General features: G+C 42.0%; 1 protein-coding gene across 3 annotated transcripts in view; it reads right to left on the bottom strand.

Moving 5' to 3' along the window:
* Positions 1 to 23980, bottom strand: part of MAPK14 (mitogen-activated protein kinase 14) — an 81036-nt gene that overhangs the window by 12002 nt on the left and 45054 nt on the right. The window contains exons 4-10 of one of the 3 annotated variants that reach the window (XM_056132373.1): positions 21768 to 21879; positions 20906 to 20935; positions 20508 to 20555; positions 18387 to 18501; positions 17477 to 17548; positions 2063 to 2142; positions 714 to 737 (exon numbers count right to left, since the gene is read on the bottom strand). In XM_056132373.1, coding sequence (XP_055988348.1) covers positions 714 to 737; positions 2063 to 2142; positions 17477 to 17548; positions 18387 to 18501; positions 20508 to 20555; positions 20906 to 20935; positions 21768 to 21879 — 481 coding nt within the window. The remainder of the gene's footprint in view (positions 1 to 713; positions 738 to 2062; positions 2143 to 17476; positions 17549 to 18386; positions 18502 to 20507; positions 20556 to 20905; positions 20936 to 21767; positions 21880 to 23980) is intronic. The other 2 variants (XM_056132376.1, XM_056132374.1) reach the window with 2 other exon arrangements.

The following is a 23980-nucleotide window of genomic DNA, read 5'->3' as shown; positions in this document are numbered from 1 at the left end:
AATAGCTGTTGCCTCTCTGTTTACTAGAGTCCTTTACAAGGATTTTTTTTAGTTGAAAAAAAAATCGTTAATTTGCCCCCATGATTTTGCGATTCACCCATTTTGGTGTGTTCCACATATCATGTGCTTTTTACATAAACATGTACCTGGGCAGTGACACTAACACCAAATTGATTTCATCTCCCCTTTGAAAAGTTTAATTTACGTTACGCCTTAAGCCATCCATCATTTATCTATATAGACAGGACCCTGGGAAGGCGCACTTATTCTTTTATTCAATGCAGCATTACATAAGTTCTGCATTCTGGTGCTCAATTTTACTATGCTGTGTATAAACCATGAAAGGTAGGCACCGTCTTATTATCTTATTTCACTTAAGATGGAGACACCTTATTATCAGGCAGGGATCTTGGTGTTGTTTATTAAAATTAAATGACTGATGGTAGATAGACACTATTTTGCCAATACCTTTCCTTTTAGGAATGCCTGTGACTGAGCACATCTCTTTAAGGCAGATGGCTGGAGGTGGGAGAGGGAACGGAGAAAGGGCTGACAGGGAAGACATTTGTCCTCTCCAACTCGTTATGAACCAATACACAGAACTCCTTCTCATTCCCGTCCTCTGGCCCCTCCATCCTAGCCGCTGATCTTTCTAATAAGCAAATGCGTTTACAGCCGAATAGCACTATCCCCCTAAAAGCGTTTTCTCATACCTTTGATTCATTCCAATCCAGCTTCTGCATTTCATAAAGCAAAAGAAAACACCTCTTTCAGGTTGACATTGCAGTCAAGAACTCTGACAATGAACTTCCAAATACAGTGTGCAAACGGCCCGAGATGAAGGCTTAGGCCGTGTCATCAGGACATCTGGGAGCAAGGCTCAGCTCTGCCAAGTGACTCAGTGCATGATTCAGCCAAGCTGCGGCCTTTCTAGTCTTCTGCTTCCTCATTGTAAGTAAATGGAACAAAATCAAGTAGGGCCAGTGCACTCTGAAACCCCTCCGTGTAAATTAATAAACACACTGGACTTCGTGGTCATTTTAAGAAACGTAACAGATGATTGTCGGCTTCATGTTGTCAGCGAGATGATAAACAGTTAAAACTCACCTGCTCCTGTCTGCCTGACGCCACCCAGTGGTTTTCCCAATTGGACAAAAGGAACCTGTTCAGCCAGAAAGGCTGGAGGAGAATCCAGAAGGGCACCAACGGAGCTGGGTCCAAGACTATTTTTCTCTTTTATCCAACTGCCTGGCACCAGGCAGAAGGGGAAATGGGGCAAAGGTTGGGCTCTCATGGCTTTGGCCACATCTTTGGTCCAAAAAGTGACCAAGAGCAGGAAACCGCAGCCCAGGAGGCGCTGAAGCACCTGCTGCTTCTTAGCCCCTGCTCCGAGGCAGGGAAGCTGCAGCCCAAATCTCTTACTCGGGTAAGCCACGGCGTAGTTACAGAGGCAGGATGTGGGAGGGGGCGTTTCTAAGTCTCCTCAGTGAGGCTAAGGAAACAGGAGTTGGACTGTCTCCTCTGATGATAGGCCGGCTGGGCAAGGACATAGCTCCGCTGGGCACGGACACCTGACAGAGCACGACAGTGACTTCCGGAAACGAGCAACAGTGTGCAGAGATAAAAGACACGATCCTCCCTCTTAGTGCTAAAGCCAGATTAATACAGGGTGAAGCTCATGCCGTGAGAACAGTCACCAGCACAGAGTGGAAAGAGCCCTTGGGTGCCTGTGAAGCTTCTGAGAGAGATGCAGTCAGAGACGCACATTCCCCATTAGTCTCGTGGAAGGAAGTGGAATCTTAATTCGCGTGGACCGAGGACTCCCCAGCACAAACTCCCATGACCGAAGCACACACCCAGGTAGAGAACGAAACACAGCCATGCATGTGAGTGGGCAGGCGCACACGTACACATGCACGCCCGCATGCTTGGAGCACGACCAAGGGCACCCGTGCGCGTACCAACCGACTCAGCCCAACTGAGGACAGACGGAAGGAAGGAGAGGGAGTGGCACACAGAGGCTGCCGACGGGCAGAAAACGACAATCAAAGCGTCAACTCACAGACTCTGAGGAGATTTTCTTCAAAAGCTCAGCCCCTGGGGTTCCAACGAGTCTTAAAATGAGCTTCAACTGATCAATATCTAATGGTGGACTATAAAGGAAAATGTTGGGACAAAATAAAGATGGAAAAAAACGAACAAAACAAACGGAACAAAACGAACAACATAATCCAGAAGGAAAAAAAATGAAAATTAAAATCCCAAATCAAGCCCAAACGGTGACTTTGCCTAGGCCCTGGCACCTGCGGGATGGTGCCTCTGAGTAGAACTGCGTACAGAGATTCAACACCCTCCCCTCCCCCCGACATGCAGCTAACTCACAGTCCTGTGCGCATCTGTCCATCCCAGCTATGAGAAAAGAGCAGCACCTTTTGTGGGGGACCAGCGGCCAAAGGGGGCAGCCAGCGAAAACAACGAAGCTTCACTCGGTGCAGAGAGTCAAGTCAGCACCTACCTCCTTACCTGCCCAGGAGGCATCAGGAGTCAGAGAGGTCAAGAACATCCGGAAACCGGGAGAGAGGTAAGAAAAAAGCAGCGAAGCGCAGGCCTGGGGAGGCGGAGAGCCTGGGCAAGACCCCGAGGTGAGGATGCCTCTAGGAAAGCTCCTCCCGCCGACCTGCAGCACCCGGGAGGGAACTGTGGGGGCCCAGTCGGCCAGCAGAGGGCCCCACGCCTCCACTGCAGCTCCCTAACAGCGGGCAAAGGGCTTCACTCACTGTAACGGTCTGGGTTTTGCTATGAGGACATATCCAGAGGGGTTCTCGGGCTCAGGCTTACTCCTGGATCTGCACTCAGGAATCACTCCTGGAGGGCCGGGTAAGGTGTCAGGAATCAACCCAGGTCAACCGTGTACAGGGCAAGTACGTTACCCACTGTGTGATCTCTCCAGACCCCAGGTGAAGTTTTAAGCCGATGAATGAATTAACAAAACCTAATAATACACCCTGAAGGCTTTAAATCGAAGCTCCCAATCAGACCGCTCTGATTTGGCCCACCACCAAATCAGGTGGGGGGGAGCAAATCGCTCCATACCTACCTTCCTTAAGTGATCAAAGTGCCCCCCAATTGTGCACAGGGATTGTACTGCCCCTTCTACCCCCCCCCCCCCCCCCCCCACACACACACGTGATTTCAGCACTTCCCAGAGGATAGCAGTCCAAACTTCAGGAAACATAGCTGTCTGGCCACGTTCCCAAGTCTGGACTCTGGTCGCCAACCTCCCACCTATACTCAGAATGATGTGCTCTTATTAACTAGGAGGCAAAAACATCTGTTCTTACAGCTTTCAGCCTTCCCTGAAAAGAGCTAAGTTCAAAGAAAAAAGTGTGCGCGCGCGCGTGTGTGTGTGTGTGCGCAAGACATCTTACAGCTTTCCATATATTAAAATTTTGATGGGGCTGGAGACACGGTACGGGGGGGGGGGGGTGTAGGGCATTTATTTGCCTTGCAAGTGGCCAGTCCAGGTTCGATTCCAAGGACCCCATGTGGTCCCCCGACCAGGAATAATTCCTGAGCGCAGAGCCAGGAGTAACTGCTGAGCATGGCTGGATGTGGCCCGCCCAAACAAAATCAATTGTCCACATTTAACTCCACATTCGAGAGGAGAAGGTTCCCTCTGGATCCTTGGCCACTTGGCCACTTAGTCCTGTTAGGTTTCCCACAGGCTTGGATCCTTCTGACTTCAGTTCTCAGTCTCACCTTCAGCCCCTCTGAGACCTCCCCTCATGCTCCCTAAAGAAGCCTGCCCACCTCCACCTGCTACGCTTCCTGTCTGTGCAATGCTTAGAAGTAGCACTGTGCTCATCTAAACTCACAGTCACTTGGTGTTTTCACTTTTTGTGAGCGCTAGTGATCTGTAGCATTATGAGGGGGCTGTGGGGGTGGGGGAGGGGGAGGGCATTCAACCTGTTCACCGCTTACCTAAAAGCCAGGACATGCTGGGCACTCAAAGTATTTGAGGAGAGAAAAACAGGATGAAGAGGAGGATGGAAGAAAAGTGCTCTGCCTGTGATCAGACATACAAAGACAATGCTACATACCCTACAAACAACAGCTTCTGCATGCCAGGGTTACCTAAGTACAGGAATTACTCATGCAATAACATTACTGGCATGCTGTCTTCTTCTGCCCGCTACCCCCCCAACCCCGTATGAAATTGATTAAATGAGAAGAAAAAGCATTAGCAAACCCTGTTGTGCTGTGTGCTCAGAATAATAAAGTTTTGTGGAAACAGTCTTGCTCACTTTTTTACATGTTGTCTGATTTCACGCTACACAGCAGTATCAAGTAGTTACAACAGAAACCATATGGCCCCAACAATGCGTGTTGTATAGAAAACAAGAACAAATTAAAAATAGCCCACGGACACTTCTTTCTTTCAGAATAGTAGAGAATTTCATCATTAGCAAACAGCAAAAAACAACGTGTACTGGAGGTTAACATTCAATAGTGACTTCTTAGTTGAAGGCATGGACAAGAAAAAAATCAGAGCAAATAATAATAGGGAGAGTGAGAAGGGAGGGTGGACAAACTACCTTATATGATCAAATAAACCGTATGATAAAACAACTTAGCATAACATGCAAAATAACTCCGCTTATAAAAAATTAGTTCTCAGAAGACAGTGTCATTGTCACTCATGATCAGGGAAATGCAAATCAAAACAACACTGAAACATCACCTAATGCCAGTGAGAATGACAAATCACCCCAAACTGGAAACAGTGCTGGCAGGGCTGTGGTCAGAAAGGAGCCCTCATTTACAGCTCTTGGGGATATCTTTCTCATTGGGCCTCTACAAACCGCCATATAGGGATCTCGCCAAAAAAAATAAGGGGCTGAGAAAAAAGAAAAAAAAAAAAAAAACAAGGGGCCGAAGAGATAGTAAGTAATATGCTTGCCAAATACAGTACTGACCTGGGTTCAATCTAAGGCACCCCGTATGGCCCCCGAGCCCACCAGGAGTGATCTCTGAACACAAAGCCAGGAGTCAGACCTTGAGCACTGTCAGGTGCGCACTTTCTTCCCACTCAACAAAAAGGGAACTCCCACATGACCCAGTGGTAACCACTTTTTGGCATCTGCTCCCAAGACAAACATTAAGTTGAAAGGATACATACACACACCTATGTACATCGTACTGCTTAGCACAACAGCCAAGATCGGGAAACAACCCAATTATGGATGAATGGATGGAAAACATGTGAGACTCAACAGAATACTACACAGCTCTAAGGAAGAAAAGAATCACGCTACTTGCCAGGATATGGACAGAACAAGTGGATGTCATGCTGAGTGATGTCAGTCAGAAGGAAACGGACAGATACAGAGTGATCTCTCTCATGTGTGGGAATAACAACAGAGGGCCAATGGCAAGACATGGGAGAACTAGTCACAAAACTGAGTTTTGTGAGGAGGGGGAAGGTTTGAAGGGTAGGACCTCGGGGGAGGGAGGTGGGTACACCGGTGAAGGGTGTGGTGTTGGAATTCTGTATACCTGAGACCATCACTAATAATTGTATTGTAAGTCACACAGTACCTCAATTAAAAAAAAAATTTTTTTTAAGTCAGATAATCTTGATAAGTAAAAGATTAAAGCAAATGAGCTCTCTAGGAATACTTGATGTCTGAGGTCTTTGGTAACTTAACATTTTAGAGCTACTGAGATTATTTCAGGCAAGATAATGGTTCAAGATTTACTAAATTAGACTCCACCCTAATGAAGCTGAAGTCATACAAAACACGGAGCCTTAGTGACTAGTCTGAAGGTGTGTCTTAAATTGTTTTCCAATTCTCCTGGGAAAATCAAGTTGTACTAAGCCCTGGGATTTCAATGAGTACTTTTAAAAGTAGGGGTGTAGATCTATAAAGAGTGTAAAGACCTGTTTCAAGTGAAAACAATAATGGATGGAAATTTCTCTGTTGGGTAGAAGAAAGGAATGCTGTTTTAAAGTAAAATGGAATGAAGCAGTTACAGGACAGAATGAATTCAAAGAATGTGTAAAAGGTTTGATGATTGTGTTTTAGGGAAATAAACTTTGTATGGTCGAGGTAAATTATTAAGAGGAACTTAAATTAAGTTTATTTATATAATAGCAAGTCTGAGTGAATTCAGATTTAAACTTCCTTTGCTAACAGGAAAAAAAAAGTGTCATAAAAGACCAGTGAGCTCCTTCAGACTGTAAGTTGTTTTCGTGCATAGAAAATGAAAATATTTGTTATTAGAAATATTTCATGTCAGTTTTATTACTGGTCTTGGTTTTAGGAAAATTAAAAAATTTTTGCTTCCATGTTTAAATGAGTATTGTTTCGTCGCTGTGTTTTAAAGTTTATAATACCCATGAGACAAAACTTCTGAGAAATCAAAATTCTAAGGAAAAAAATTCTTGGTTGGTTAGAGGGAAAGTAAATGTGGAACATCTCAGAAGAGCCAAAACATCCCATAATAATCACTTTCTCCCTATGGAAAGAGAAATAGCTACGATTCGGGCCTATTTGCTACATAAAGGCTTCAGGGGATGCTTTGCCACATAAGCAAAGTTTAACCTTTTAACAGATAATGTGACTAAGTATTCTATAATTATTTGGAAATCCTGAAGATACTAATACTACTGGTTATTTCTGGATACTTTAGGAATTACAAAATTGAGCAAACTTCCTTGTCAATTAATTGTGCGGTGAGATTTTTTGTAAGGATTCTGAAGCCTTTCTGTCATTTGTAGAATTGTTTTAATGCCTTGTTTAGAAAAGTCTGTATGAAAAACAATCTTGGGGAAATGCTCCAGGGTACAGATTTGTCATGGAACTGAAGATAAAAATCAGAGAGCTCATGGAAAAACTGAACACTTAAAAAAAAATTATAGAACACCAAGATTTTCTACGTGGGACTGAATGAACACTGAGAATAAATTCCGATATATATATGTATGTATATATATATATATATACACACACACAGCACTCTTACACTCTTTGGGCTTATATTATTATTATAAATATATTTATATTGTATAAATATAAGCCCTGTCGAACCCCTCTAGAGTTCAGTATCAATATAATGATATTGAAAAACTCTCTAGAGGGGTTCGGCAGGGTGATACCATTTCACCAAAACTCTTCAGTGCCACCCTCAAGTACATCATGCGACAACTGAAATGGGAATGAATGGGAGTGAAGATAGATGGTCGGCCACTACACCACCTCTGCTTTGCTGGTGACATCGTTCTAATAACACCAAACATTAGCCAAGCGGCACAAATGCTAGCCGACTTCTACCATGAGTGTTGAAAAGTCAGACCACAGCTGAATCTCACGGAGACAATGTTTATGAGAAACGATCTCATTCCTGATGCTCCATTCGCTCTCAAAGGAACGACCATCTCCGAATGCAACAGTTATGTGCACCTAGGTCGAGAAGTCAACATGACAAATGACCTGGCACCCGAGCTGCACAGGAGGAAGAGAGCGGCTTGGAACGCCTTCAAGAGTGTCGAAGAAATAGCTAAGAGAATGAAGAACCTCCAGCTCCAGGCACATCTCTTTGATTCCACTGTTCTTCCTGCATTAACATACGCCTCAGAGACCTGGGCCCTACGCAAACGGGATGAGAATGCTATTTGGATCTCCCAAAAAGGAATTGAAAGAGCTATACTTGGAGTATCACTTTTCACTCAAATGAGAGAAAGAATCCAAATTTCTGACCTTTATTGGCAGTCAAGAATCAGGGATGCTGTCTCGTTTGCCAAGGTGTCAAAAATCAGATGGGCTGGACACGTAATGAGATTTGGAGACGACCGCTGGACTAGTGCCGTTACCGACTAGATTCCACGGGACTTCAAAAGACCGCATGGCCGCCCACCTACCAGATGGTCAGACTTCTTCATCAAGATCCTGAACGATCGGTTTGAGGCTCTTGGTGTTCCTAGGGGCTGGAGCGATAGCACAGTGGGTAGGGCGTTCGTCTTATATGCGGCCAACATGGCCGACCCGAATTCGATTCCTCTGCCCCTCTCGGAGAGCCCGGCAAGCTACCGAGAGTATTCGATATGCCAGACACAGTAACAACAAAGTCTCCAATGGAGACGTTACTGGGCCCGCTCGAGCAAATCGATCAACGGGAGGGTGTTCCTAGAACAGACGCCACTGGGCTACACTAGCACGTGACAGGGACAAATGGAGATGGTACTGGCGCCCGCTCGAGCTAACTGACGATTAATGGGAAGTCAAGTGATAAAGTGATCAAATATAAGCCCAAATACAAGCTCTTTGGGCTTCTCTTTATCTATATCTATATAGCTAAGCCACGAGATAGAGGGTATCGCACAAGAAAACTCTTATGTTCCACCTTATTTTATAAATAGTCAGAGTAGAAACTTCACTTTCCACTGAGTCTGAGCCATAGTCTGTGGACAGGTATGGCCAGCATCTACCAGAGCAGCTCAGTACCTACTGGCTGACCTGAAAAACTTGCTATACTGTGCGTTTCAACTCAGTCCCACCTCTCTGCTTACCTCTCAACACCTAGAACCAACGTACTCAACAGAGAAAAGTCGTTTGAAAAGGAGAAGCTGCTTCCTTAAGTATCAGGACTAACACAGTTGGCCCACACAGAGTGGCGGCACGGCCAGGACAGCCAATCCTGAGGGGATTCAGAACACACACAAGGCAGAACAAAACAAGCCAGCGGCTAAGAGCCCCTGTGAGAAGGGTGTCAGCGCCTGCAAACCTCAGAAGAAAGTGCGCTGGGTTCTGCAAGAGCTGGCGAGAACCCACAAGGATAGAGGTTGGGCTTCAATAGTACAGACTACGGGAAGGCCACTGGAAGGGATTCCGGCTGGCTGCTCAGGCCTGAGGGCTTCCGAGTAGCTACAAAGAAGTAGAGCAAAGTCAAACTTAGCACACTGTGACCATTAGTTATATCAATAGCAAACTTTCATAATAGGTTTTAACATTCTTTCCCTTAGAAAGGAAGACTGTTTCACTGCTACAAATGTGTGTTTTTTTTTTTTTGGGAGAAGATAGTACAGCAAGTAGAGTGTTGGTCTTGCACAAGGCACCACAAATGGTCCCCTGAGTCCCTCTGAGAGTGATCTCTGAGACTAGAGCCAGGAGTCAACCAGCACTGCAGGGTGTGCCCCCCGCCAATCAAAACAGAACAAAAAAATCCATATGCAGCACATGAACTGCCAATCAGCAGCCCCGTTACCTGCTAGCAAATAGCTTTGACAAAACTTTGTATTATATACTTTATTTTGTGTGTGTGTGTGTGTACGGTGATGGGGATGAAATCCAGGGCCTCACACATGCAAGGCAAGCTCTCCACTGCTAAACTACACCCCCAGTTCAATGCTGTATAAGAATATTTTACTATGAATCATGTTTTAAGGCATATATAATGATATTGAAAAACTCTCTTAAGAAAAGGCTAACATTTACTTTTTTTGTTTTGGGGCCATACCCAGTGGTGCTCAGGGCTTACTCCTGAAGGGGTTCAGGAGATCATATGTGGTGCTGAGGATCAAACCAAGCTTTGACTGTGAGTGAGGCAGGAGCCTATCTGCTATACTATTGCTCTAGCGCGAATTTTTCTAATAGAATTATCCTACCTACTTATGTAAATTAAGTATACAGTTAGAACAATGTGAAGTTATAAATCATGGGAACAAAGACAAAAAAAAAAAGCTGGCAGAGTGTAAAGGTGATCATTCCCTGATTATGGATACATATGCAATTGTTCAAAAACATCGATTTCAATAGTATTGATGTTGTTAATTTACAGGTTAATTTGATGTTGTTAATTTACACCAATCCCTCCACCAATGTTTCAAGATCCCACCACTATGATCCCACGGTCTTTTCTCCCTTAGTAAATAACTTACTAATACCATTTCTATGAAAAAGTATGAGAAATTTACAAACAAACGCTGTCCTCCCATTGTTCATCGATTTGCTCGAGTGGGCCCAGTAACGTCTCCATTGTGAGACTTCTCGTTACTGTGTTTGGCATACTGAATACTCTCAGTAGCTTGCCAGGCTCTCCGAGAGGGGCGGAGGAATCGAACCCGGCTCAGCCAGGCTGGTTGCACGCAAGGCAAACGCCCTACCGCTGTGCTATCACTCCAGCTCCCAGGAAAGGAAAACAACTAGGAATGCTGTAATTTTCAGAGAAGAAAATGGTATTTGACATGTGTACCAGAGCTACTCAACTCATTTTCTTTTTGCCTTGGGCATGGTATTACTGCTATAGTAACAACATATTGTAATTGGCTAACTCTTTTCAAAACCAACATTATCTGAAAGAAGCATTACCTCTGAAGAGGTGTTCCGTATCTTTACTCTCCCCTAACAGAAAGATGTGTCACCTGTGTCCAGTTGACATACCTAGTCAACTAGACTAAGAAGGAAGAGCTTCCATCCTTTACAACAGAGCCACACTATTTTTGAGCTAAGTCATAGTTAAGCACTATTTTCTTCCACAAAATCACAAACAAAAACAAAAAGTACTTCTTATAACTTTAGGAGAGTCCAGGGATTAGCAACCACTGCCAAAAGGATTTTTCCAAGACTAATTACAAAACAGAAATGAGAAGACGGTAGAAGACTTGCAGAGGCCTAAAACTGCATAGTCCAAAACAATACCAGGAATCAGGGGATTAAATTTAAGTGCGATTTAAACAAAATCTAATAAAGTTTAAAAGAACAGATAAAATGCTCATCAATCTGGTAATAGATGGAGACTTCCTTGATATAATAAAGAACAATTATCTTTTTTAAGTCAATGGCTAAAATCACACTCATTGGTAACAGACTGAAAAACTCTATCTACAACTAAGTCCTGGATGTCCGTTTTTCCCCCTGCTTCTCACCGCTGTACTGAAAGTGCCAGTCTAACACAAAAACCTAATTGGAAAGAGGTACTGTAAAGAGTTTTACAGATACTAAGACTCTGTATTCACAGACAACATGATCCCATGTATACAAGTTACCAAAGAATCCAGCAGAAGCCTATCATGATCAATTGAATAAAGTTGCAGGATGCAAAGACCAACAAGCAAAAATCAGTTGTGTTTCTACACACCAACAACAAACTGACAAGGACATCAAGAAAGCAATTTCATTGACAATAGCATCTTTAGAATAAAACACCTAAGAATAAATTTAAAACAGGAGGTAAAAGATCTGGCCATTGAAAACTATGTAAGTCATCTGGTTTGGGGTTTGAGAAATGGTACACCATGTAGGATGCTTGCTTGTACTAAGCAAACTTGGGCTTGACCCCCAGCATCCCATATGGACCCGGGACGCACCAGAAGTGAGTCCTGAGTACAGAGCCAAGAGTAAGCACTGACCAACTCGGGGTGTCACCCAAAATCAAAAATAAAATTATAAACCATTGTCAAAAGAAACTAAAAAGGGGATGGAGCCATAGTACAGTGCGTAGGGTGTTTGTCTTGCACGAGGCTGACCCAGGTTTGATCCCTGGCATCCCATATCGTCCCCTTATCATCACCAGGAGTAATTCCTGAGTGCACAGCCAGGAGTAACCCCTGAGCATCACTGGGTGTGACCCAAAAAGGAAAGAAAGAAAAGAAGAGAAAAGAAGCAAAGAAACAAAAGACCTAAATAAATGGAAAGCTACCTCATGTTCACGAGACAGAGACTTATACTGTTAAAATGCTGATATTACTGAATATTACTGAAAGCAGTCTAGAATTCAATGCAGCCTCTATCGTAATTCTAAAACAAGTCCTCCCCACCCCCACACAAATGGAAAAGCCCATCCTCACATCCATATGGAATTACAGAGAGTCCAAAGAATAAGAACAATATGGGTCAGGCATGTGGCTTACAGGCAGTCACAGGCCCTGGGTTGCGTAATTTCACACCTTTGCCCTCTCTAGCCCACCTGGAAAGTGAGGACAGAGTTGGAGAACCCCTGAATGAAAACTTGTAACCTCATAGCACATTTAAAAATGAATTCAATTCGGGGATGGAGCGATAGTACAGAGGGTAGGGCACTTGCCTTGCATGTGGCTGACCCGGGTTCGATCCCCAGCATCCCATATGGTCCCCAAGCACCGCCAGGAATGATTCTTGAGTGCAGAGCCACGCGTCACTTCTGAGTATTGATGAGTGTGACCCCCAAAAGCCAAAAAATAAAGAAATAGTTGTTGTTTAAAAAAAAAAAGAATTCAATTCAAGGCAAGGGAAAACAGGGCCAGGAGAACGGGCCCATGGTTGGAAGCTTGCCACAAGAGTGTGTGGGGTGAAGGGCAGTTAGGATAGAGAAGGGACCAGTATGACAATAGTTGGAATCAATCACTCTGGACAAAAACTGAGTGTTGTAAGTAGGTAAAGGGATATACATGATAACCTTGCGGTATCTTTACTGCAAACCATAATGCACGGAAAGAGGGAGAGACAGAGAAAGAGAAAGATGGGGGGAAGGGAGTGAGAGAGGAAGTGAAGGGGGGAGGGGGGGCATAGAGGCAGGTTGGGAGTGGAAGGAGGGAAACTGGGGATACTGGTGATGGGAAATGTGCACTGGTGAAGAGACAGGTGTTGAAACATTGTATCACTGAAACTCAATCATGAATAAACCTGCAACTGTGTATATCTCACTGTGATTCAATTTTAAAAATTAATAAAAATTTAAAAAAAAATTTAACTCAAGGCTCTGGCTTAGAACACCTGCCTTGTGAGCCTGAGATAGTGAATTCAATTCCTGGTGCTGCGACGTGATGGAACAGGACCCTGGCAGCTCTGCAGTCTCAGATCCTGCAACTGTCCTGCAACTGATAAACAGGAGAGCCTCATGGCCATGAGGACCACGGCCAAAATGAGCACCTTTACCAAGCACAGGATCCCGCACGACAACCAAGATGCACACGAGCACCACAACTAAACTGAATGGGAGCACCACAGCCGGTCATGCGTGAAACTCCCTGGTCATCACAACAACCAACTGAAGGGTGGCTGATAAAATAAAGATGTAATAAAACTTAAAAAAAAAAGTAAAAGCTAACTCAAAATGGAGTAAAAATATAGTAAGTACCTAAAAACTCTTAGTTACAAAACAGTAACTCTTTTAGTAACCAAAATGAAGCATTCATTACAATAAAATCTTTGTGCATCAGGGGGCTGGAGTGATAGCACAATGGGTAGGATGTTTGCCTTGCACACGGCCAACCCAGGTTCGATTCCCAGCATCCCATATGGTCCCCTACACACACCGCCAGGAGTAATTCCTGAGTACATGAACCAGGAGTAACCCCTGAGCATCGCTGGGTGTGACCCAAAAAGAAAAAAAAAAATCTTTGTGCATCAAAGGACATCATTAGGAAAGTAGGCAGATAAAAGAACTTGAATGGCTATTTCTTTAAAGAAGACACACAAACGGTAAGTAAATTTAGGTAAAGATACATGCTTAACATGGTTAATCATTAGAGAAAGGAAAAACAAAAGAGATTAATACTTTTTATGAGTGAAATGACTTTTCTCACACACACACACACACACACACACACACACACACACACACAGAGAACAGGTGTTACTAATGAAATTGCTCACAGAACACTATAGGCATGTAAAATAGTGCAGCAAGCGTGGAAGTTTGAGGCAGATCCTTAAAAAGCTGAATGAAGAATTACTACATCATTCAACAATTCCACTCCTAGATATTGACTGAAAGTACTAAAAACAGGGATTCAAACAGAAACTGACTGTTTCCCTGCACTTACAAGTTTCACTGCAGCACTGTTCACAGTAAGCAAAAAGTGAAAACAACCCTATGGTCCCTGAATAGATGACAGGTATGCAAATGTGGCATACACATACAATGGAAGAGTGACAACAAGGAATAAAATTCTGATATACATGGCAGTGGAGAATGGGCACTGGTGGAGGGATGGGTATTTGATCATTGTATAATCGAAACCCAAGCACAAAAATTTGTAAGTCTACAACTGTACCTCATGGTGTTTCACTAATAAAAATAAATTAAAAAAAATTAAAAAAAACCTCTGATACACATTTCAACATAGACAAATTTAGAAAACATTACGCTAAATGAAACTATCCAAACAAATACTGCTGATTCTACTTATATGAATATTTAGATTAAGCATATTCATGGCAACAGAACAAAGAAGAGAAGTAACCGGAAGCTGTGGGTGGAAAGAATACGGGAGTCGGTGTTCAGTGAGTACCGAGTTTCTGTTTGGGACAATGAAAATGTCTTGGAAATAGGCAGTGGTAAAAAACTGAACATCATGCATGTAACGAGTGCCACAGTATACTTAAAAATATGGTCTAAAAAAAAAAGATTAAAATAATAAATTTTACATTATGTACATTTAACTACAATAAAATAGTTCAGGATGAATTTTATGACAGATACCACAAAAAATTATGTTTAATTCAGTGACTAAGTTTCACTAAGCCACGCTTTATGTAACTCAGTGGCCACATGTGGTTGATGACCTTCAACTACATTGGATAGCAGCTAGAAAACATTCCCAGCAACACAGAAACATGTTTTTCTTTAAAAAACGGGTCACATCCAGCAGAATTCTGGGGTGCTCAGCCTGCCACTAAGGGCTGGACCCAGCAGTGCTCACATGGGTGCTGGGATCATACTTTGGGCCCTTCCACATGCCAGATCTGCATGGGACCTACCCTAGAGCTATCATCCGGGTTCACCACAGAAACCTTTATTAGGTAGTTTTTTTGTGGTTGTTGCTGTTGTTTGTTTGGGGGTCACACCCAGCAGTGCTCAGGGGACCCTATGGGACGCCAGAGATCAAACCTGGGTCAGGCCCTGTGCAAGGCAAGTGCCCGACCCACTGTACTATTGCTCTAGCCCCTAGATTTTATCTGAAAACAAAAACCACCAATTCAAAATACAAGATGACTGATAAATAGGAACACAATCAAAAGGCTGCCTTGGCACCTGGCTGCACTAAAAAAGTCCCAAATAAATAGTCACTGCAGGCCCTTGCGAGCAAAGGGAGAACCAGTGTGAGGCCAGTACATTCTCCAAAGGTTTTAAAAAGACAAGATCGAGGAACCAGGGAATGGGACAACAAATTGAATTTTGGAGTGACAATGAGCAGAGTCATAGTTTCATTTTGCAGGGCTGCGGATGAAACTTCATACACGCAATGCAAGTGTTCTACTGGTGGATGCAGTTTTTCCATCTATTTTCCTTCGGTCTTGGTTTAGATATACAAACAGGGGTCCAACTAGATATGTTTCAAATGTTTTTTTTTCCCGAGGCTCTGGAGTCTAGATTCTTAATTATCTGATATTACTGGAATCTTTAAAAGAACAAGCTTAGCTCCCTGGTTTTGATCCAGGGACCTGGGTTCGATCCTTGGTACTGCAGAGAAAAAGAAAAAAGAAAGACAAGGAAAGGTGACCAGAGTAGCTCAGTGGAACACGCGCCTACCTTACAAGCAATGAGGCCACAAGGGAGACCCCAAACCTGCTCCAAATCCCCACGTGTGATGACAGTGGGCTGCAACCAAGTGTATGTGTGTGAACACTGCAACTGAAGTGTGCGAGCCCTGGGAAGCACAACTCAGTGTGCAAGCAAATGAAATACAGAGAGTCCAGTGAGTAGCATAGCCAAAATGTGTGCAAGTCACCTAGCTAAAATGTGTCACTCCCAGCAAGCACTTTAACTAAAACTTCTAGCACTGCGAACAAGCGTGTGATTACTGGTGGGTTCCACAATCAGTTACTCCCAATCATTACAAACGCAGCAGAACCTAAGAACAAGGGAAGGAAATAAACAAACTTTGTTTTGTTTTTTGCATTTTGGGGGTCATACCCAGCGATGCACAGCGGACCATATGGGATGCTGGGAATTGAACCTGGGTCTGCCACGTGCAAGGCAAACACCCTACCTGCTGTGCTCTTGCTCCACCCCCCCCTTTTAAATTATGAAAGAGTGCTAAGAAATTTTTATGCATCAGCCAAGGTTAAAACTAAAATTCTACTTAGTCAAATCTACTTACACCAGCTGCACACCAGAGTTTTAATAAATATACCAAAGTCTTTTTCTGGCTCACACCAACTAACAACTAATATTGAGTCTCTCTGCACGGTGTCCAGGTTTCTGGCATCATTGAAAGCTTTCGTGGGTCATACCAGCAGAAGTTGGGGGACTAAGCTGTGGTAAAGATCGAACCCAGGACTCCTCCATGTAAGGTATGCACTCCAGACCTCTGCGCTCTCTCCCCAGCCCTACATATTCTGATGCACAATAAAGGCTAAACCATTATGCTAAAATATGAGATCGTACATTTCTGGCAAGAAAAGTAATAGAAATTGCTCTCTCTGCCAGAAGGACAGAGGTTCATGAAGAAAATACATTTTCTCGGGCAGAAGATAGTTAGAATATGCAGATAGACAACACGAGTATCACAGTCACCAAAGAAGTAATCCCAGCCTCTAACCAACCAGACAGACAGCAGGATTTACAGATGCAGGAGTCTGCCTAGGTAAGGGGCTAAGACAGCTTTTAGACCTCTTAGCATTTTAGAACAACTATAAGAGTAGTATCTCTAAAAGATCAACATAAACTATAGACAACTAGTCAAATACAGTTACAAATAAATCCGGAAACAGAATTTCAGTCATACATTTGAACATTTTTCTCACCTAAACATCTTCCTCAATGAAAGACTGCATTTTGATATTACTAAACAAGCCACAATTTGATATTACTAAACCATGAAACGAGCATGCAGCAATATGACAGGAGCTAAAATAAAAGGACAATAATACATTATAGATTAGCCAAGTTTAGGAGCAAACTGAACCATATTTGGCAACAATCGGGATAAAAATTTAGTTGTTCTGGAAATAAAAATGGGGGGTGATGGTCACACAAGGGAACCTTATCACTTCTTGCTTTTACTATTTGTAGTTCAACAAACTTAACAGGAGTCATAAGACATATAACTACCAAAACCAAACAGAACCTTTTAAACATGTAAATCAAACATATAAGCAAGATACCTCTCAGATTTATAAATGGGTGTCCTGCTCATTTAGCGTAAGTGCAGGCAAACTAAGCCAGTCTCTGAGACCCGCAGCTTCCCAAGGACACCCCACGTTGCAGAACTGCTGTGGGAAGTTGGCTATAATAAGGAGCTTGCTGCAAACAGATGACATATGAAGGATTTTTCAAGTTTTCCAGCTTCTGAGAAATTTTCTCAACTTGTAAAAGTAAACTGAAGGCTTTTTTTCTTGAGCTAGTTCAGCAAGAGGGCAGATCTCATGATTCAAACCTAGGATTCTAAAAGAAGTAGCCAAGAGTTTTCCCTAGAGAAAAGAAAAAATAATACACTTCCATGGAGCCTAGGATACAGATAAGAAACAAGAATTCCAAACTTTTTAAAGGATACGGTCTGTACCAGGAAACAATGTTCTTCCAGTCAACAGCTCGGCCATTATGCATCCCACTGACCAAATATCAACTGGCAAAATTAAAGAGAAATATAAGTGCATACAATGTCACCATTATCATAGTTGGTCACAAAGGGAATTATAACTAGGAATGAAATACTCAAAATTCATATTTAAGACATCAGAAATTCAACACTCATACTCATTTTAATATAAATCAACTTATTAAGACCTTGATCCCATTAAAGGATTTCATAAGTCAAATCATATTCAGAAAAACAAGCAGTTCATAAAATGGTAAATGTTTCACATTGATAGAAATTATTATCCCAATAAATATGGAGAAGATTGTAAACCCATTGTCTTCAGGTAGAAATACTCAGATACATCAGCTGGGGAAAAATATCTAAATATAAAAACTCAACTGCCAGAGTGATCATTTTTAGCTATCTTTGTCATAGTGGTCCTTTCTCTATCTCAACTGCCTTTTCCTCCAGCACTCGAAAAAGGCTTCTAACCATGGGCCAATCCGACCAATCCTCCTGGCCCTTGTCTCTATTGTCCTTGGGTATTAGTGGGAAATGTACACTTGTGGAGGGATGGGTACTGGAACACTGGATGACTGAAACATGATCAGGAACAGCTTTGTAACTGTATATCTCAGTGACTTAATTTTAAAAAAAAATCTCAAAACAAACAAACAAAAAGAAACCCAACCGCAAATCAGAAAGTTTGAAAGTCATGTATAAAAACCTCTCTCTGAGGAACTGAGTATTTTCTATTTTCTATCTGTGGACGTTAAAAAGATGATTGGGGGAAAAGATGTTTCTTCCCACTCTTACCATCTGCATTTCTGAGAATCCTCAGATAACCAACAGTAAGACCCCAAATAACCAAGGCAAACAATACCTGTCTGGTTGTAATGCATCCAGTTCAGCATGATCTCAGGAGCCCGGTACCACCGAGTGGCCACATAGCCTGTCATCTCATCATCGGTATGTCGAGCCAGTCCAAAATCTAAGATCTAAGAGGGAGAAAGAGAAATCAGCCACTGGAAAAGTCACACTCCTCAAAGCAGAAGCAAAAAAGTTCTAGTGCCTAATAAAAAGAGAAAATAATGCAGCATTCTCATAAATATACTTGCTGATCTTTGCTTTAAAATGCGCGGTAATGGGGCTGGAGCAACATTACAGCGGGTATCGCATACTTGCACTCGGCTGACCCGGGTTTGATCCCTGGCATCCCATATGGTCCCCCAAGCACCGCCAGGAGCAACTCCTAAGTGCAAAGCCAGGAGTAATCCTTAAGCATTGCTGGGTATGACCTCTCCCGCCCCCCCCCCCCCAAAAAAAGCGTGTTAAATACGGCAAGAGCTTTAAAAAAGAAAAAAGGTATTATAAGAAACAAAACAAAAATGCCACTCCCAGGTATTTTCCCAAAGCAATGAAAACACAACGTCTACAAAAAAGCCTTGCATGTGGAAACTCAGAGTAGCTTTCCACAGCCCCAGCTGGAAGTGAAGGACAGTTCCTCAACAAGTTGACAAAGAAATGAATAGTCATATATTTACAAGATCAAATACTAGACAGCAGTGAAAAAGAACCAACTACTGATATACAGGCAACACAAATGAACCTCAAACTACTATGTTAAGTAACTGAGGTGGAAGGACACAAAATAAAAAAATATTGTATAAGTCTTTGTTTCTTTCTTTTGCTTTCTTTCTTTTTTTTTTTTTTTTTTGGAAACTGCAGGAAACATAAATCTACTCAGCAAAAAGCACATGGATGTTTGGGTGAACCAAGATTAGGGCAGTGACATGGGAAATGGCTAAAAGGAGACACAAAGGAACCTTTCCAAGGATTGGAAAACTTATTTATACCTGTATTAGTAGTTAGCAGGGTATATAAATTTGTTAAATGTACACTTTAAAGAATGCATTTTATTATATGTGAACTATTTCCTGAAAAACGAGTGAAAAGTAAAATACAAATTTAATAATTACCTGTCCAGGACTGCTTACTTCATTTTCAGCTCCGTGTGTGTGTGTGCGCGTGCACATATTTTAACTAACATACTAAAATTCTAAATGATCTTTATTATTTTGGGATAGAGGGGCTTGGGCCACTCTGGGTGGTGCTCAGGGGCAATTCCTGGCTCTCTAAGTAGATATGACTGACCCCTCATGGTACACTGGGGTACCATTATGTGATGTACTGGGATTGTATCCAGGGATGGGGGAGATAAACAAACTTTAATTTTTATTATTATTATTATTTTTGCTTTTTGGGTCATACCCGGCGATGCACAGGGGTCACTCCTGGCTCTGCACTCAGGAGTTACTCCTGGCGGTGCTCAGAGGACCATATCGGATCCTGGGACTCAAACCTGGGTCGGCCATGTGCAAGGCAAAGGCCCTACCCGCTGTGCTATCTCTCCAGCCCTAATGAACTTTATTTTAGAATGAAAAAGGCACCTGATGCCACCTTCAATGTCACTTCTTAACACTGAAGATTTAAAGTCAGGGGACCTGCCTTGGAAGTCTAAGACTGTAAGTTTGAGTCCCGTGACAGTCACACGTGTCATGCATGGTCTAGGAGACTCTATTTCCTGGGATCCTCAGTGCCACAACAGCGAGTGATTTCCAGAGCACTGCAACTGAAAATACAGAAGTACCGCAGCCACAGACACGTATGTGAGCACCAAGGAAACCTCTGGTGAGAATCGCAACCAGAATGTATGTGAGCACCATCACCAGAAATCTTGCTAAGAACCACAACCAAATGTGTGAACACCTCAGACAAACACAAATGACCTCCGATCATTTGCAACAATGAAAGGAAAGGGAAGGAGGGAAATATCCTAAAATAAATAAATCAACTGATCTGAAAGTCTGATATTCCTAAAGATAACATTTGCAGATTAAAAAGTCACAGCTTATAAATTAGCCCCTACCTCTAATTTTGACTAGTTAGTCAGAGACATAATCACAAGGTAAAGCAATCAACGTTCACGGTCTCTTCATCTTACCTTCAGCTCACAGTCCTCATTCACAGCTAGATTACTAGGCTTTAGATCCTAAGAAGCAAGCACAGAGTGGAGGAACAAATTCACGATCCAGAGAAAATTCTCTTCCCATCAACAGTAATAAGGATCCAGAAATCCAAGACTTCACCTAGCTCTAAACAATCTCTACCCTAATGAAAGTCTCTAGTCTTGATAAGCCTAAAGTAAGTGAAAAACCACACAACCTCTTTCTTTAATCAGTTTAAACTTCAACGAAGTTCCAATCATTTTTTCATTTCTAAAGCAAGTCTAGATTAAAAGCTTGACTAAATGACCAATCCCAACACCCACGCCACCCCTCAGTCACCACCACCCCACCAAACCAGGCGCCCAAATAGTTTAGTCAAAATTACAATACATACCCTGTGAATTATGTCAGCTGAATGTATATACTGTCAAAAAGGGAAAAAAAGGAGTTAAGAAAGTTATATCTAACACCCAGCCCCCACCCCACACCCCACCTGATATCATCCAACATTTTTGAAGTGTATTTTCATAAGTACATTAAGAATTGCTTATATTGACATTTGGATAAAAATCTGAGCGAGGAAATACAAGTTAGTCTGTATATTTATCATGACAATGCCTTCCTTCATACTATCAACTCTAGTCACAGAAAGAAAGCACTAGAGCTTTCAGCCTGCTTTCTGGTAGACGCTCTGAACCCCATCAAGACTCGAAGCCACTATCAAAAGTGATTTAATTTTAAAACACTTTATCTGCTCCTCCTACAAATGAGCCTCATGACCGTATTCAGATATTAGATTATAAGAAGAAATCACACTGTTAAAATGCAATAATGAAGCATCCTTAACTCCCAGACATACATGTCGGGTGAAATGATATAATGTCTAGACTCGTAATCCCGGAGTTTGGGGAAACAAGAGACAAGACTGTCCATATGCTGATAATTATGGTCACGAAATGTTTGAAATTTCCCATAAGAAAAGCTTGCCCCTCTCAAACCGTAAGTGGAAGGGAGAAAGGGAGAATTCAACTCTCAAATTGTGACTACTATGGGGTTGGAGTGATAGTACAGTGGGTAGGGCAACTGCCTGGCATGCAGCTGACCTACATTTGATCCCTGGCACCTCATATGGTCCCCTGATCCCTCCTGGAATGATCCTGAGCATTTTTTTTCTAAAGCAAGTCCACTTGGAGCACCACTGGGTGTGGCCTAAAAACCACACACACACACAAAATTGTTACTTATACTGTCTGTACCTTGAGACCTCGGAGAATTTGGTAGATAAGGAACTGAACATGGTCATCTGTGAGCTTCTGACATTTCACAATGTTGTTCAGATCTGCCCCCATGAGATGGGTCACCAGATACCTAGAAATTAATAAAGAGTTACACAATAATCCAGAAAATTATTATCTTCATAGTTTTCAAAACACTGCCCAGAAGTAAAACAAGGACAGCAAAAAGTCTAGTAACTTTATGGGAAGCAGAAGCCTTGTAATATCACTATTCTAATTTAACCATCTGCAATTTTTTCTAAAACACACACACACACACACACACACACACACACACACTTGTTCCTTAACATAGTCTTTTCCTAGGTTTGAGAAAATAAGGGAACAGATAGAAAACAACAGAGACAAAATTTAAATCAACTTAATTTAAATAAAATTAAATGCTTTAATACAAGTTTTTTTAATGTTAATATTGCACAAAAAATAAATAAATGCATTGCAAAAAATAAAAAGAATCTGTGGTTTTAAATTTATCATCACCATTTCATATCATCTCACTGTAAAACCCCCAAATCGTGGGTCTAAAATAGGAATTTTTTAAATTTTCAAACTACAAACATCTTTCTTCTTTAGGAGTAGGATCTCATTCACTGGGGAAAAAATAAAGTAAAACATCTAATCTGTAACCAAGACGAGGCATTCCAGAACCTCTCATAGGTGTGGTGCTGCTTATTAATCCTGTCTTTATGTGGTAAGATTAGGGAAGATTATATTCAAGTCCAACAGGTTCACCACAGATACTGCTGACGTAATATCTTACCCAATCACATTACTGTACCACACAGCTACGGGCACCTAAGAACCAGATCAGTGCTAATAAGGCTGAAATTTTAAACACGAAATTAGGTTTTATCTACTGTATTAGAATCACTACCCATTCCTGAGACCAAATAATGATATGTATCAGAGACATAACGTATGCTGACTTTCTATCTCTTCTATCAGTAAATTGCAATCTACTAATGTGTTGTGTATATGATGCACACACTGGTAGGTATATGACATGTATCTGATGCACGTACATACATATATGTGCACACTAACATATACATATACCTGTGTACTACACAATATCTATGTGTTACTTTCTTTCCCCAGGCAGTAATCGAATTGTTTGTTCTGGTTTTGGGGGCCACACCAGCTGGTGCTCAGCAGACAATGTAATGCCAGTGATTGTGCCCGGGCCTCTGGCATGCAAAGCACGGGCACTAGTCCTTTGAACATCCCCGTGGCCTTGAATTTCTGTGGGTGTTACAACCTTTCTGTTGGACTGTCATAGTCAGTTCCCAATTTCATGAAGATCAATAGGACTTAGTCTAAATGTAAGATTAAGGTAGATGCTAGATGCTTTTCTTAAAACATTTCGTATTTGTATTGTTGAGGAAAGGACAAACTCCAACTGTAATTTAAAGAGCAAATTGGACTTGTTTTGGGATCTACTGAAAACATTCTCATAAAGACAGATCTGACTTAAGAGATGGATTGTACCCTGCTCAACCAACATACTTTCCACAAGGTCTTACTCATCATGCCCAGGGCCCAGAAACTCTTCCTGGAAACTCATTTCATTGATGAGGAAACAAAAGGTAGAACAAAGTACTTCCAAGGTTAAAACACTGATAAGTTCAATTACTGATAATTCTATGAATCATGATGCCTTAACAAAAAAATACATATATATTAGTTAAATATACACACACACACACACACATTTAACTATTTGATCTTAGACCCCGTAATGTTTGGGGTCCGGAAATAATGCAGTACTGATCTGGATTTGATTCCCAGCACCATACGGTTGCCCAACATCATCAGGTTTGGCTCTGAGGCCCCCAGAACTGCCAGGATGTCCCAAGTAATCCCCAGCATCACAGCACCTCATACTAGGGCCCTTACATTGAACTGCCCACTCGGGTTGGTGGAATTACCGGCAGGGGGCCTCGGACATTCTGAATATCACAAAAAGTCAAAGATAACAGTAATAAAAAAGGAACCATTAATCTTTATCACAGTAAATACCACTCCCCAAATTCTTTCAGTTAACAAGAAATATCTGTTAATAAAACATCACATTTTAGAATTATTAATTAAAAACACAAAACTAATTTAAACAAAATATAAAATCCTAAAACCTATCTTTAAAGATATTTAAGGTTCAAAACTGTCATAATATG

Source organism: Sorex fumeus, unplaced genomic scaffold, assembly GCF_029834395.1.
Source record: "Sorex fumeus unplaced genomic scaffold, SorFum_2.1 ptg000094l, whole genome shotgun sequence".
Taxonomy (NCBI): domain Eukaryota; kingdom Metazoa; phylum Chordata; class Mammalia; order Eulipotyphla; family Soricidae; genus Sorex; species Sorex fumeus.
This window is presented reverse-complemented; position numbering and strand designations above follow the sequence as displayed.